Source organism: Nelumbo lutea, chromosome 3 (genome assembly GCF_056320005.1).
Source record: "Nelumbo lutea isolate HS-2025 chromosome 3, American lotus-T2T, whole genome shotgun sequence".
NCBI classification, from domain to species: domain Eukaryota; kingdom Viridiplantae; phylum Streptophyta; class Magnoliopsida; order Proteales; family Nelumbonaceae; genus Nelumbo; species Nelumbo lutea.
This window is the reverse complement of record NC_142686.1, coordinates 54,360,094-54,376,169: the sequence shown is the minus strand read 5'-3', so window position 1 is coordinate 54,376,169 and position 16,076 is coordinate 54,360,094. Positions and strand designations below refer to the sequence as shown.

The 16,076-nt window shown below is 38.6% G+C and overlaps 1 protein-coding gene across 6 annotated transcripts in view; it reads right to left on the bottom strand.

The window, feature by feature from the left end:
* LOC148865031 (rab GTPase-activating protein 22-like) overlaps positions 1–16,076 on the bottom strand; it is a 53,368-nt gene that overhangs the window by 364 nt on the left and 36,928 nt on the right. For 2 of the 6 annotated variants that reach the window (XM_088979767.1, XM_088979769.1), the window contains exons 8-11: positions 1,416–1,513; positions 1,003–1,257; positions 831–914; positions 125–476 (exon numbers count right to left, since the gene is read on the bottom strand). In XM_088979767.1, the coding sequence (XP_088835893.1) occupies positions 465–476; positions 831–914; positions 1,003–1,257; positions 1,416–1,513 (449 nt within the window). In that variant the 3' untranslated portion in view covers positions 125–464. Of the gene's footprint in view, positions 1–124; positions 477–830; positions 915–1,002; positions 1,258–1,415; positions 1,514–16,076 lie in introns of those variants that run through there. The other 4 variants (XM_088979765.1, XM_088979766.1, XM_088979768.1 and 1 more) reach the window with 2 other exon arrangements.

Genomic DNA, 16,076 nt, shown 5'->3' with positions numbered 1-16,076 from the left:
TATATGATTGTGTATGTACTAAAATTAAATTGACTTAAAAATGTGATTAGCCTAGCCTAAATGGATAAGAAAAATACTTGTGACTTTATGTTAGTTGACTCACAAAGGGCAAAAGACAGTCAAATATGGCAAAAGTATACCCACCATTTTGGGGTCAACAATCATTACCTACAATACTTCACAAAATTGAAAAAGAAAAATTCTTATACAGGAGCTTTGAGCATGCAGAGTAGAGAGTAACTTGTGTGAAAAAAATATTTTCTACATCTGAGATGAAGAAACTTTACAACAAAAATTTGAGGAAAAAGAAAAACAAAAGAAGAGCTCAGCTATTGGAACACTACATCTGAGATGAAGAAACTTTACAAGAAAAATCTTGGTGACAAGCTCTGGTTCACAAAGCATCAGCCAATTGGGTGTGAGGATCTGGTTGGACAACAAATTTATGACGTCAAGCACCATTATCATTTCTTAGTCTGCAAGAAAAATATATGCTATAAATCTTAGTGCCGCAATTCGTGCATATAGGGTAGGGTCATGGTCTAAGAGCATGGATACATATTTTCCAAAGAAAAACGTTATAAAACCATATTTTCAAAATCTCCTAGATCGCGAACGGTAGGTGCACTCAGCAATTTATATGGTCGTAAAGGGCCCATCAAATAGGAAATTATCAAAAAAAATAGTACTTCCAGAAATTTGTTACTCACTCTTACACAACACTCTACTTAGCTCTAAACATCATTGAGGTTACCATTTAAATAAAAAAGATGAATAAAAGAAAAAAATGTCAAAATATTGGCACTAAAATTCATAAAGATAAAACTTACCTTGCTCAAATATTTTTTGTGAATCTTCAAAGCTTCGTTGCATGCCTTTTTTGCATCTAATTTTCCAGTTAATTCATTCAAAACCTGGATCATAAAGTTCCACTTTGAGACTAGAGCACATATGTATGTACATACATATACTGATATGAAAGGCAAAGAGAGGTGATAGGACCTTGAGAACATTGTCCAGACCCCTTGCCTCTCTCAACAGCTGCTTCTTCTTGGACTTGAGGATACCTGCAACGACAAAAACAGATAGAGAGCTGCTTTTGTCACTGAATCCGGTCTTTAAATTTTTCCTCTCAAATCTTCCATACTGTTTTAGCAGCTTGTCATTGCCCTTGGGTGCATTATTCCTATCCATAGCTGCATTTGGGCCTTCATACAAAGAGAATAGGCTCGGGTTGTACTCCATGGCCCACATCAACTGAAACCAATCTTTGTCAATTAATCAAATATGTAGCTATAATGAGAGCTTGTATAGAACTGAAGTAACCACATCTTATAAAGTTATAAGAGAATATATATGAAAAGTCCTCTGACATGGAAAGATATGATTTTGATTAACCAAGGAGAATCTATTACCTCCCAAAGGTACAATGCATCCACAAATGAGAACTCTCTTCTGAAAAGTACCATCAACATGCGGAATGCAAATATATACTCTCCTCCATCTAGATTCTCTGCCATCAACAACTCTCCATTAGGAATGGACCATATTTCTTCAATCAATGAGTTTTTTTTTTTTTTTTTTTTTTATCAGCAAAATGAATTCATTGAATTAGTATGAAGTTAAAGCTAAGTACAAAAGTTGGAACACTAAACTTTACACTTTTCCCAGAACAATCAATATCTTAACCCCCTGTTTTTCCAGTACATCTGCCCTCCCATTTGCAGTTCTGAATGAAGGATAAGATACTCATAAATGAAAGAATTGGGTGACCAATTGGTTGGAAGGACTCTTTCCAGGCAGAGCTTTTGTCTTTATCAAGGTTTTAAAAGGCTAAATGCAGAGGTGGGGCGGTTGGTTCTTGAAGAGGAGAGGCATAAGCCTCAAGGCGGTTTGAGGTGTAAACTTCAAAGTAAAAAAGATAAAAATTATAGATACAATCAATAACAATAAAGGCATTAAAAACATGAAATTGAAGTTTTATGTAATTTTGTGTGGTCATCTGATCTATAAATGGTCCAATGACCATGATGGGATCTCCTGAAAGCAAAAACCCTATAAACACTCTGCAAGCACGTGAATCCAACCACAAATTGGGAACTGGAATGGTCTATTCCTCCTGCCTGTTTGGTTCAGATGGGAATTGGAATTGGCTGAAATGGATTCCCATTCCCAAGGGAGGGAGAGGGAATGGTCATTCCCTCAAATGGAGGAATTTCATTCAACCAGGAATGGGAATAGGATTCCAATTCCGCCCAACCAAACGGTTGTAATTGTAATGGACCATTCTGATTCCAATTCCAGACCCCAATTCATGTTAACCAAACAGACCTAAACTACTAACTAATTAATAATTCCTGCAAAACCATTGTGAAAACTAAAAAGAAAATGAATAAGGTCCATTAGAATACATGTTGTGGACAAAGTTTCATTAGAATACTAAAAAAAAAGTAATTTGTTTGCTTTGATTTTAAAGAATGGGTTTTTACCAAAGAAAAGTAATTTATTTTACTTACCAAAAAATTTAAAGAATATGATGTCTGCTAACAAAAAGATCCTCTCGAATACCCATTAGAATATAGGATTTTGAACTGTTGGTATTAATTGTATTAATTAATTAATTAATTTGGGCATACTTGCTTACTACAAAGTACATACAACATCAACCATCTGTCACCCATCTAAAAACATCAAGATCTGCACTCTCTCTCTCTCTCTCTCTCTATATATATATATATATATATGTATATATATAAAGCAAGGTTGTCCACGTCACCCACCCTTTTCTTTCTGTTGTCAGTTGTTTATGTTTATGTATTGTTTATGTTTATGTATTCAGGTTTAGTACCATAAGGGTACTGTTGTAATTTCCTCTTTGATTACAATGTTCGGCTGTACTAGTATAAATAATAATAGATCATTCTTTCGCCCCCCAAGTTCAATAGGGGCTTTAAGTCCTCTTGGCACTCCTCTCCTCTCTTCCTCTCTTCTCTCCTCTTGTCTCTCACTTGCTCTCGCTCTTGCTCAACATGGTATCAGAGCAACTCGTCCAGGCCTGAAGGGTGGTGTCAAGCAAGTAGCAGATAGTCTTTTCATCTCCCAAGGCTGTATTCATCGAACTGCTAATCAGTTGTATTCAGTTCGACCCAGAAGTTGTAGAGACTTTTCATCTTCCAGCCCAAAAGTGGTATTCATTGTCGATTCGACTGTAGAGAGGCTATCATCCGAGGTTCGTAGAGGGAGTTTTTGGCTTACAGAGAGGCTATCATCTGAAGTTAAAAGAGGTACTGTTCATTTACTGTTCGGCTGCCCTACGGATTGGCTGTTTATTGATTGACTGTTCAGCCGATTGATGGACTATTGAGGGACTGTGTTTTTTTGTTTTAACAAAGTAGTTGTATTCAACTTTGCTTTGTAGTCCTTTACCCCTTCGATGGACTGTTGATGTCCTAAAACAGATTTTTGTATTGATCTCAGTCATTGACTGTTTGGCTACCATACCTGCCGATTAGGGGTATGGTGATCTTCACCTGTCTTTTTTCTATTCTGTTGGAGGGTCATATGACATCTATACAACTGTAGGTCATACAGACCTGATTGTGTACTGCAACTGCAGTGTTCTCTTCTTGGATTCCTACAAGACCGTAGGTTATACAACCGTAGGTCATACAGACCTGATTATGTACTGCAACTGCAGTGTTCTCTTCTTGGATTCCTACAAGACCGTAGGTTATACAGACCTGTTCCATAGGTCAGAAGGACCTGTTTCTATAATAGCCGTGTACGGAAGTACTCCTTTGGTTGTTTTTTTTTAAACCAGGAATCATGAGTAGTGGAGATTCAGCCTCATCTAGAGTTTCCTCAATGCCGAATGGAATGGGTGGGGGTGACCTATCCTTTTCTATGGCTGTTGTCCCTCTTGATGGTTTAAATTACCTAGAGTGGTCAAGAGGGATCAAGTTATACATCACTGCAAGAGGGAAGATAGGCTACATTAATGGGAGGATAAAAGAACCATCCTCCGGGATACTCTGACTTAACATCTGCCTGGAAGGAGTTGGATCACTACCAGAGTGTGGATTGGAAGTGTGATGAGGATGCTAAGAAGTACAAACAGATTGTCTCCCAGCAAAGGGTGTTTGCATTCTTACATGGTCTGAATCCTATGTATGAATCTATCAGAGTTTAGATTTTCAGCTCTAAGGATCTCCCTTCTGTTCAGGAAGTCTATGCTCTTGTGCAATCGGAAGAAAGCAGGAGAAATTTGATGAACAGCCCTGGTGGGGATGCTGTTGTGTTAGTTGCAAAAGGGGGTGTATCTACTGGTGGGGGATCTTCTTCCCGGAAAGGAGATCTCCAGAAAAAAACAGAAGATAAGGAAAAATTGTGGTGCACTCATTGCCAGAAACCCCAACACACCAAAGATACCTGTTGGGATCTTCATGGGAAACCAAAATGGGCTCAAGATCTGACTAAGAAGCATAGTTCAGAGGTGAATAAGAAGTACGGGCAGCAAAATACAAAGAAACATCACATGGCCAACATGGCTATGGTAGAGCAACATGGCTACTGTGACTCAGACACATCTCACTGGACCTGACCCGAGGGAGGACATTATGAATTCCTTCCGTGACCATTTAGAGCCCTATGGTAGAGCAATTCGTCAGATGAATACTCCTCCCTCAACCTCATTTGCATCTACGTCAGGTAACCCTGCCACTGCTTCCATGTTGTTTCTCACACCCATGACTCTCCATGGATCATTGATTCTGGAGCATCAAAACATATGACTGGTACGTCCTCTTACTTTCAAACCTATCACCCTCTTTCTGGAAGAGACAAGGTGAGACTAGCCGATGGATCATACTCTTCCATAGCTGGTCAATGAACTATCTCTCTTCCTCTTGGCCTTACCCTCTCTGATGTTCTTCATGTTCCAAACTTTCCCATTAATTTGTTCTCTGTTAGTAGTGTTACTAATTCCTTGAATTGCTCAGTGACTTTTTTCCCTTCTCATTGTGTGATTCAGGATCTGGCCTCGGGGAGGACGATTGGTAGGTGTCGTATGGCTGATGGACTTTACATGCTGGAGAATAAGGCTGGTCTTCATGTTATAGAGTCTATGAGTCAGTCTTATAAGAAAAAAGTCTATTTATGGCATTGTCGTCTTGGTCATTTGTCTTTTGAGTCTTTGAAAGTTGTATTCCCATAACTGTTTAAGTCAATGTCTGTCTCTGACTTTTCTTGTCAAACGTGTCAGTTGAGTAAACATTGTAGAACTCATTTTCTTCAAAGACATAGTAAATCTGAATCTCCATTTCACATTGTTCATTCTGATGTGTGGGGCCCTGTTACTTTACCATCTGAGAGTGGCTACAAGTATTTCATTACCCTCATTGATCATTATTCTAGATTTACGTGGGTATACCCGATGCGAACCAGGGAAGAAGTACCAAAAGTCATTCAAGATTTCCAGCGGATGGTCTTCACTCAATTTCAAACTGAAATCCAAATTTTCCAATCAGATAATGTAAAAGAATTTTTTCATAGTGACCTCAAGGAGTTTTTTGCTTCGCATGGTTCCCTTCACCGTAGCTCTTGTGCCCGCACACCACAACAAAATGGTGTGGCCGAACGGAAGAACCGACATCTCCTTGAAGTGGCTCGAGGTCTACTACTTCATATGAATGTTCCCAAACGGTTTTGGCTTGAAGCTGTTCTTTGTTCCACTTACCTTATAAACCGTATGCCCTCTCGTCGGTTAGAGTACAAAGCCCCACATCAACTTCTCTTTCCTAAGGCTCCCCTTCTTTCTATTCCTCATCATGTCTTTGGTTGTCGGTGTTTTGTCCAAAATCTATCTCCCACCCGTGGGAAATTGGACTCTCGTGCTATACCTTGCATATTTCTTGGTTACTCTTTCACTCAAAAGGGCTACCGTGTTTTTGATCCTGTTTCTCATAAATTCTATGTCTCCATGGATGTTTCTTTCTTTGAAGATGAACCTTTCTATCCCGTTTCTCCTCAGGGGGAGTGTAGATATGAGGAGAAACTAGTTCAGCTTCCCTCTCTCCCTGACCCTCCACCTTTTCGTGTTTTTCTCGTCGTCGCAAAGGCCAGCCAAATCCAAGAGCTGTAGAGAATCCGGAAGCTGTAACTCCAGTGCCACCAGACTCCTCGAGGGAGGATCATTCTCACTCAGGTATTTTAGCTCTCAATGATGTCCTTGAATCTATTGAAAATGATTCCTCTACTGCTAATGATCTTGACCGTCCTATTGCTCACAGGAAGGGTGTTAGATTGTGCACCACAAAACATCCCATTTCCAACTTTGTCTCCTATGAGAATATTTCACCCTCATTCCGTGCCTTCCTTACCTCTATTGACAGTGTCCCTATCCCTAAAAATGCAGCAAAAGCTCTTTCAGTTCCTGAATGGACAAATGCCATGAGGGAAGAAGTTAATGCCCTTCACAAAAATGGCACATGGGAACTTGTTGATCTTCCCAAGGGAAAGGTTCCAGTTGGATGTAAATGGGTGTTCACAGTCAAGCATTAGGCTGATGGAATAGTGGAAAGGTATAAAGCTCGCTTAGTGGCAAAGGGATTCACTCAAGTGTATGGAGTTGATTATGCTGAAACTTTTGACCCCGTCGCCAAGATGAATTCCATTAGAGTCTTTTTCTCTCTTGCAGCCAATCTGGATTGGGTTTTACACCAACTGGACATCAAGAATGCATTCTTGAATGGTGACCTTGAAGAGGAAGTGTACATGATTCAACTTCCTGGATTTCTAGCCCAAGGCAATGAAAAGAAAGTGTGCAAGTTGAAAAAGTCCTTATACGGGCTGAAACAATCACCAAGAGCTTGGTTCGGTAGATTCCATGTGGCAGTTCAGCAGAAAGGATACAGGCAATGTCAATCAGATCACACACTGTTCGTGAAAAAAGGAGAAGGTAAAATTGCTGCTCTAATTGTTTATGTGGACGACATAATTGTTACTGGTGATTGGGAGGATGAAATTCAGAAATTAAAACTTTTCCTTGCAACTCAGTTTGAAGTGAAGGATCTAGGACCCGCCAGATACTTCCTTGGAATTGAAGTTGCCCGATCAAAGAAGGGTATCTTCATTTCTCAAAGGAAATACGTCCTAGATTTACTTCAGGACACTGGAAAGATGGGGGTGAAGCCAGTTGACTCTCCCATTGACCCCAACCATAAATTAGGTGACAACAGTGGTGAATCACTTAAGGATGTGAAACAGTTTCAGAGGCTTGTAGGGAGATTGTTATACCTTTCTATGACTCGCCCAGACATTGCATATGCTGTTGGTGTTCTCAGTCAATTCATGCATGCTCCTAGGTCTTCTCATCTTGAAGCAGCAGAGAGAATCCTCCGATATTTGAAGAAGTATCCGGGTACTAGTTTGTTGTTTCAAAAGCACGGACATTTGAAAGTTGAAGTTTATACAAATGCAGATTGGGCTGGATCCCAAAGTGACAGAAAGTCTACTAGTGGCTACTGCACATTTATAGGAGGGAACCTTGTTACATGGAGAAGTAAAAAGCAAAATGTGGTAGCTAGATCCAGTGTTGAAGCTGAATATCGTGCTATGGCCCACGGGGTTGCTGAAGGCATGTGGATAAAGAATTTGTTGGGGGAGTTGGGTTTCCCAGTGACCAAACCGATAACTCTATTTTGTGATAACAAAGCAGCTATAAGCATTGCTGCCAATCTAGTGCTACATGATAGAACAAAACACATCGAAGTTGACAAGCATTTTATCAGAGAGAGTTATCACAGGCAAAGTGTGTACCCCCTATGTCACTTCTGAGAACCAGCTTGCAGACATCTTTACAAAGGGTTTAAACCTTTCCAGACATCATGATCTTTGTGACAAGTTGGGCATGATTGATATCTATGCTCCAACTTGAGGGGGAGTGTTGTCAGTTGTTTATGTTTATGTATTGTTTATGTTTATGTATTCAGGTTTAGTACCATAAGGGTACTGTTGTAATTTCCTCTTTGATTACAATGTTCGGCTGTACTAGTATAAATAATAATAGCTCATTCTTTCGCCCCCCAAATTCAATAGGGGCTTTAAGTCCTCTCGGAACTCCTCTCCTCTCTCCCTCTCTTCTCTCCTCTTGTCTCTCACTTGCTCTCGCTCTTGCTCAACACTTTCATTCATTCCCCCTTCCTCGCTTTCTCTTTTAATGTTCTCTCATTCCTCCCTTCACCCTATCCTCCTTCCTCCTTAACTCTCTCTCCTTTTTCCCTTTCCTCTATTCAACCCTCCCATTAAGCCAAGTAATCAGGGCTCTCAACCATCTCTAATTAGCGATGTCATCCTTTATCACAAAGGTTTGAAATCCTGATACAGAAGGGAACTTGCTAAAACTGAGATTCTGTGAAAATATGGATGCAGAGATTCCTCCCCCATTTTGGATCATTATACTGAATTCCCTTATATGGAAAGTGACAGAGGTAGACTATCCAAAAAGGAGACATCTTTATTCCCCTACTTTGGATTGGTTATCGTTTGTTTCTACCATTGTTTTGGATTGGATTCTCTTATACCAAAGAAACTGTGGTAAGAAACATAGGTTTTGATTTACATTTTCAGCTCTCTTTTCACTACAAAAACTGTAAGTTCAGAAACCATTTTTGTTACTTTTAATCAAGCAAATAATAAATGCAAAAACATGTTTTTTGGTCATTCACATGCTGGTTTTCATTTTAAAATGATGACCAGGATATGTTTCAGAAGCACTGTTGCACAAATACTGACTCAAAAGGTTAGTTCTATTATGTTTTAGAAAATAGGGTTGCAAAAAACCCATATATAGGTTATGGGCAAAGAAGATGATTTAAAATGAATCAAATGAGACCCATTTTTGAAAACTACTATTTCTTAATTGAATGACCCAGTTTTGACCCATATTGTACGATTATGTATTGTAGAAAGGTCCCACCAAGAGTCTTTGACGTTTATTTGCTGTATAAGTAGTCACCAACCACTGATTGGGTCTAATAACTTTGGTATCCTTGGCTTCCTTCTAACTTTTAAAATGGGCATCAATGGGCCAGGTGATCTGGGAACATCCTTAAATTCTATAAATGAGGCATACACATAATCATTACCATAAAAAAAAGAGCCATGGAGTCACTTTGTTGTCTAATTGAGAGCCAAGTTTTTATTGGGTTTATGTATCAAATTTTTGTTAATTATTGTATTAATAGTAAATATACATTAAGAATAAATTAATCAATAATCATTAAAATATTCAAATTTTCTGTTAGTTGCAAACAGTAATTAACAGCAATTAATATGAACCTTAGTTGTCAAATTGAGCACCAAGTTTTTATTGGGTTTATGTATCAAAATTTTCTGTTAGTTGCAAACAGTAATTAACAGCAATTAATATGAAACTTAGTTAACAGAAATTCAATTTTCAAAAGATTTTTTTTTCTTCATTAGTTTCGAGAATAATTAATAAACAGATACTTAATTGTTAGTATATATATTTTTTAATTTGGTGTTAATTTAGTAGAACTTTCCTGTTTTAACTGTTTAATTTTTTTTTGTTAATTAGTGTTAACAGTAATTGATTAAAAAATAATTTTAGTATAGTTTTTTTTTGTTAATTTGGTATTGATTTAGTAGAAAATTTCCTATTTTTACTGTTTAATTTTTTCTTATTTTAGTCCCCACAGTAATTAAATAACAGAAATTTATTTTTTAGCATAATTTATTTTCTAAGTTGGTATTTAATTGGTAAATCCTTTTTACTTCACTTAATAGTAAATAAATATAGATTTCTATTATTAAAAAATAATTATTAAAACATTCAATTTTTTTTTATTTTTATTTTTTATTATGCAAACAATAACTAACAGAAAATTTCTTTTAATTTAGTTTTAAACTTCCTTGGTACTCTGACATCTTCTCCCGTGCATTGCATGGGGCCTCACATTATAGAAATACTTAACTGTCAATTTTTCATCCATGCCTAAAAAAATTTCATAAAAGTACAATTGGTCTGAAAATTTTGGAAGTACTGTTTCAAGCTTAACACAATAGTTTAATCTAACAAAAATATATACTATCATAAAAAGTATGAATGAGGGTGTGGAACTTTTCTTGACTAAAATGTCCATATTTGTGTATTTAGTCAAATTTTTCCGGTACAAAGTTTGGTCTCAGTCTCTCTTTTGGTCAATTCTATGGGTGAATTTCCAATAGACGGAGCATGAAGAAGAAGACCAGAGATATCTTCGCTGGTCATTCATGAAGAACAAATGTTTGTTCTCTGTTATCAAAAAAAAAAAAAAAAAACATTTTTGTTCTTATGAATCATGATTTCTCTCTTCGATTGTAGCTTCTCAAAAAATGCCTTTCCGAATTCCATTCATTTTTTATTTTTCTTGCTTGTCACCTTTCCCTGATTATTCATTTTCTATTTTGCAGTGGCAACTGGTTAAGGCACCTGCCTTGTAAGTTACAAGGCACAAGGTGGAAGGCATGTGCCTTGGCTAGTCCAAAGCTTAAGCTTTGGAGATGAAGACCAAGGCTATTGAGGCAAGGCTTTTTCCGGCCGCTTCGTCTTGAGGTGTATGCCTCACGTCTCGCTTCTTTAGCCTTTTAAAACTATGGTCTTTATTGAGGATCATAGATTAATGTATGCCCTAGGTTATTCTAAATTGGAGATGAAGGGGTGCTCTCAGCCTCTCAGGTAGTGATTAGACTGTGGAGAGATGGGGGACACTGGGCCATTGTATCAGAGATGCTAGACCATTTGCTTCCAAAGGGAACATCCCATTCCCTTGGATTAGGAGATCAGCCAACAATTGAGCTGACTCCCTAGCTAGAGGGGCTCTAAAGAGTGACAATACTGGGCTTCTAACCTGCTAGATTACATCATCATAAGTTCATCACCACCACTATCATCATCCAAGCCTTATACCAACTATATGGGGTGGCTAGATGAATCCTATTTCACCATTCCACTCTGTTTATTGCCCTATCCATCATTAAATTATTGACACTTAAATCATTACTATTACTCATGTCCATTTTGGTCTACCCATAGCCCTTCTAGCCCCTTCAACTTGAAACAAATTACTTCTTATAGGTGCTGTTGATGTTCTACGTACATGACCAAACCATCTAAGTCTACTTTCCTGTTTATTGCCTACTGAAGCTAATACTAAATTCCTTTGTATCATATTCTTTCTAGTTTTTTTCCACTGATCCATCTCAGCATACTCATTTCTACGATACTCATTTTTTGGACATGTTTCATAATTGCCTAACACTCTGCTCCATTCAGCATAGTTGGCCTTACAATTGTTTTATAGAATTTTCTTTTTAATCTAAGTGGTATTCTCCTATCACATCAAACTGGATGCACCCATACATTTTTTCCATCCTATTTATGGGCAACATCCTTCTCGATCTCTCCCATGCTATGAATTATTGAATCAAGGTACCGAAAAAAGGTCATATTGAGTTTCTCTTGGTCTCCAATCCTAAGTATACTGTGATTTGCACTCCTATATTAGTAAATTTATATATCATATATTCTGTTTTAGTCCTATTTACTTTAAAGGCTCTTGTTTCTAAGGCATTTGTCCAAAAGATTAAATTTTCATTTGATCATTCATTAGTTTTGTTAGAATTGTTAGAAGTGGTTAACAGGGGCAGTATTGTCTTTTTCATGTTATTCTTTCTCTTACATCTGCTGCAACTTTCCTAAGGGTATTGTAGTCATTTCAGCCTTAGTAGAATGCTAATACAACCCGGGTCGACAGTAAGGAGAAGTGAACAGATTTCTCCTTTCTAGCCTTCCTTCTTCTCATCTCCTTTTCTTCTCTTTCCCTTCCCTCTCTCTTCCTATTTTCTTCTCTTTCTTTCTTCTATTCTTTTCTTCACCTTTTCTTTATTAAAATTGGAACATGGTATCAGAGCCTTGAGGTCGACTGTACTGTTCTCGGCACTGTTCACTCAACTTTTTGTGCCATAGGAATAGAGAATATTCTCTATTCTTTGTTGGAAAGGAAAAGGACTTAAGAGGACTGATCGCCCACTTGGAAAAGAGGCTTTAATGCCTAAAGTTGCAGTATTGTGTGAGTTGCTGGGGTTTTTCTAAAAGTCCTCTATTTGGCAGTTCGAAGAGGGCAGCTTTGTGATGTTTCGAGTTGTGAGGTAGGTGCTCCTCAATGTGTGGTGATTTTGTAGTGGTTTGTGTTGTGGTGACACCTTGTGATAAGTATGCAACCTTTCCCAAGTGTTTCTAAAGTAAAGGGCTAATGATTCTTGGTGTTTTTCCTAAAGAAAAAGGTGTGTTACAGTAGTTGCATACCAGCCTTTTGACAGTTTTCCTAGGTGACAAATCAGTGATCTTCTCTCACTCATGGCTTCATCAAAAGGTAGCACTAAACCTATAGTAGTTGTGCAATCATATTTCATGACTTCTCAATTAACTACGGTGAAATTCAATGGTACTAATTATATCCCATGGGCCAAGTTCAAGTACATCAAGGAGGGTCCATTGAAAAGTGAATCAAAAGGGTACAATGAATAGGTACAAGAGAATGCCCAAATTATGACATCACTTTGAAAATAGTATGGAGAATCACATTAGTGTAAACCTTCTTTCTAGACATGGCCAAGGAGATTTAGGACCATGCCAAGCAATTGTACTCTGGACAAGACAATGTCACAAGAATTTACCAATTGTACCAAGACTATTTTGAAGACTCAACAATAACAACGAGAACATCTAGATGTAGCAAGATTTTTATTTGGGTTGAGTTTTGAATTTGAACCAGTGCGGGCCCAAATCTTAGGGACCAGTGATCTCCCATCCTTGTCTGAGGTATTCTCTTGCATAAGGAGAGCCTCAAATCCACATAGTGATCATCCCCCACATTCAGAGAGATCAGCTGTGGTGGCTTCCAGAGGATGTTTTCCTATTAGACATATGCGTGGTAGAGGTGGAGGAAATGTGAGGGGTTTTGGCCATGGACCAAGAGGTGCACAAGGAGGTGGTAGAGAGTTTGGTGGTGCAAGTGGTGGTGGTGGTCGTAGTGGTAGCGGCCGTGGTTCAGCCCGTGAGTGCTCACATTGTGGACGAGAAGGTCACATAGTCAACTTTTGTTATGATCTTCATGGCCCTCCATCTTCCTAGGCTAACAAAGCAATGGTTGAAGGCGATTTTGGGAGTCTTAGTGTGACTAAAGATGCTCCTACTTCCAATGTTGGTAAGGATAAACACACAATCTCTATCTCACTTGAGGAGTATAAAAAGCTTCGCCAATCTGCCTCTTCTAGTTCTGCCACTACTACACTTGTGATGTCAGGTATTGCTTGTCTTGCTTCTAGTTCTTCACCTTCACCTTGGACAATTGATTCTGGAGCTTCAGACCACATGATTAGCTCCTTAGATATGTTTGTATCCTTGTCACCACCTTCTACCTCTCAAACCATTACCTTAACTAATGATTCTTCTTCTGCTATTATTGGTACCAATAATGTGTCTCTTGGTTCTGACCTTAGTTTACGCTTGGTTTTTTATGTTCCCAGGTTTCCCTTTAGTCTCTTGTCTATAAGTAAGCTTACTCAAACCTGTCATTGTTCAATAACATTTTATCCTTCATATTGTGTCTTTCAGGATCTCAAGACAGGGAAGACGATTGGTGGAAGTCGTGAAGTTGGAGGGTTGTACTACTTGGATGATCATGGCCCTCAGAAGGCTCTTCATTCCTCTCTTACACCACATCAGTGGCATTGTCGTCTTGGTCATTCTTCTCTGTGTGTTCTAAAAAAGCAAGTCCCAACCTTGGAGTCTGTAACTCAGCTAGATTGTGAGTCATGTCAGTTGAGTAAACATCATAGAGTGTCTTTTGTTCCTAGGGATGATAAGAGAGTCCTGATTCCTTTTGCTTTAGTCCACTTAGATGTTTGGGGTCCTAGTCGTGTATCATCTTATAATGGATTTAGATATTTTGTAACATTTATTGATGACTATTCAAGAACGACATGGATTTACTTAATGATCATTCAAAAATGTTCTCTATTTTTCTATCTTTTCATGTTGAGATAAGGAATCAATTTGGTGTATGCATTAAAGGGTTTCGTTCAGATAATGCCAATGAATACTTTCATAATAATTTTCGGTCTTATTTTGACTCTCATGGTATTATACATCAGTCCTCACGTTCACACACTCCTCAACAAAATGGTGTGGTTGAGAGAAAAAATTGCCATGTGATTGAAATTTCCTTCCACCTCGCCTTTCTCTCTTCCTCCTCGTGTGTTTGGTTGTGTGTTTTATTCACAAATTGGGTCCAAGCCATCATAAACTTGATTGTTGCTACGGATTTTACCTTCTTTGAGAGTTTACCCTATTTCTCTTGACGTGAACCTTCTCTTGCCTACTATGGAGGAGCCTATTCAACCATATCTATTCACAGTGTACTCTAGACGTGATAAACAACCAGAATTGTTGCCAGTAGGTGATCCAACTCCAGCTTTTGACATGCCACCAAAATCTTTGCCATTGACAAATCCACCATCCTCAGATCTTGATCTTCCTTTTTTCCCTTCATAAAGGTAAGCGTACTTGCATAGATCACCCCTTTCTCGGTATGTCCTTGGCTCACTTGTCTCCACATCAACGTTTCATTTCCCTTCTATCCTCTATTTCTCTACTGTGTTCTCTACAGGAAGCCCTCTCATCTCCTAACTGGAAGAAGGCGATGGATAAAGAATTTCATGCTCTTCAGTCCAATAATACTTGGGATCTCACTTCATTACTACTTGGGAAGCAGGTCATTGGTTGTCGATGGGTATATACAGTTAAACACCGTCAAGATGGCAGTATTGAGCGGTTCAAAGCTCGACTTATTATAAAGGGGTATACTCAAACCTATGGTGTGGACTATTCAGAAACCTTCTCTCTTGTGGCTAAAATAGGTTCTGTGCGAGTGCTCATTTATTTAGCTGTCCACTTTGGTTGGCCCCTATTTCAACTTGATTTAAAAAATGTGTTACTCCATGGTGATCTTCAAGAGGAGGTATATATGGAGCAACCTCCTGGGTGTGTTGCTCAGGGGGAGTCAGGAAAGGTGTGTCAATTGAAGAAGGCTATCTATGGGCTGAAGCAATTACCATGGACATGGTTCAGTCGTTTTAGTAGTATGGTGCAAGATTTTGGCCTGAAGCAATGCAGTGTTGATCACTTTGTGCTTTGTAGAGACTCATCATCTGGGAAGATCATTCTAGTAGTGTATGTTGATGATATTGTTCTCATTGGCAATGATACACATAGAATTGATGAGTTGAAACAATTCCTACAGCAACACTTTCAAACTAAAGATCTAGGAACCTTGAAGTACTTAATTAAGATAGCTCAATTGAAGTGGGGAATCTCTTTGTCCCAAAGAAAGTATGTTTTAGATATGTTAGATGAAACTGAGTTGTTAGGATCCAAGCCAGTTGAAACTCCCAATGTAAAGATGACTGATACTGATAGTCAGGGGGAGCCATTAGAAGACCCTACAAGGTATTAGAGACTAGTAGGCAAGTTGATCTACCTTACCATCACTAGGCCTGACATCTCCTTTAGTGTTGGAGTCCTCAGTCAATTCATGTAGAATCCAACAGCTACTCATTGGGATGATGTTATGAGGATGCTGAAGTATCTAAAGGGTGCTCCTGGTTGAGGGCTTTTGTATAAGAAAGGGGGAGATATGTCTCTGGTAGGATACTCAGATGCAGATTGGGCAGAGTCACCAATGGGCAGGAAGTCTACTATAGGTTATTGTACTTTTTTGTGTGGAAATCTCGTTACTTGGAAGAGCAAGAAGCATAACGTAGTTGCTAGAAGTAGCATTGAAGCTAAATCAATGTTTTAAAATGCGGAGGCGTGACACAAGGCGTTCCACTACCTAGAAGCGTGAGGCGTAGTTCAAAACGCAAGAAGCGTAAGCCTCCCAAACACAAGGAGGCGTTAGCCTCCTTAAGAAGAGGGGGGTTAGGAGGATGAAGAGAAATGGGGGATCTCATTTTTT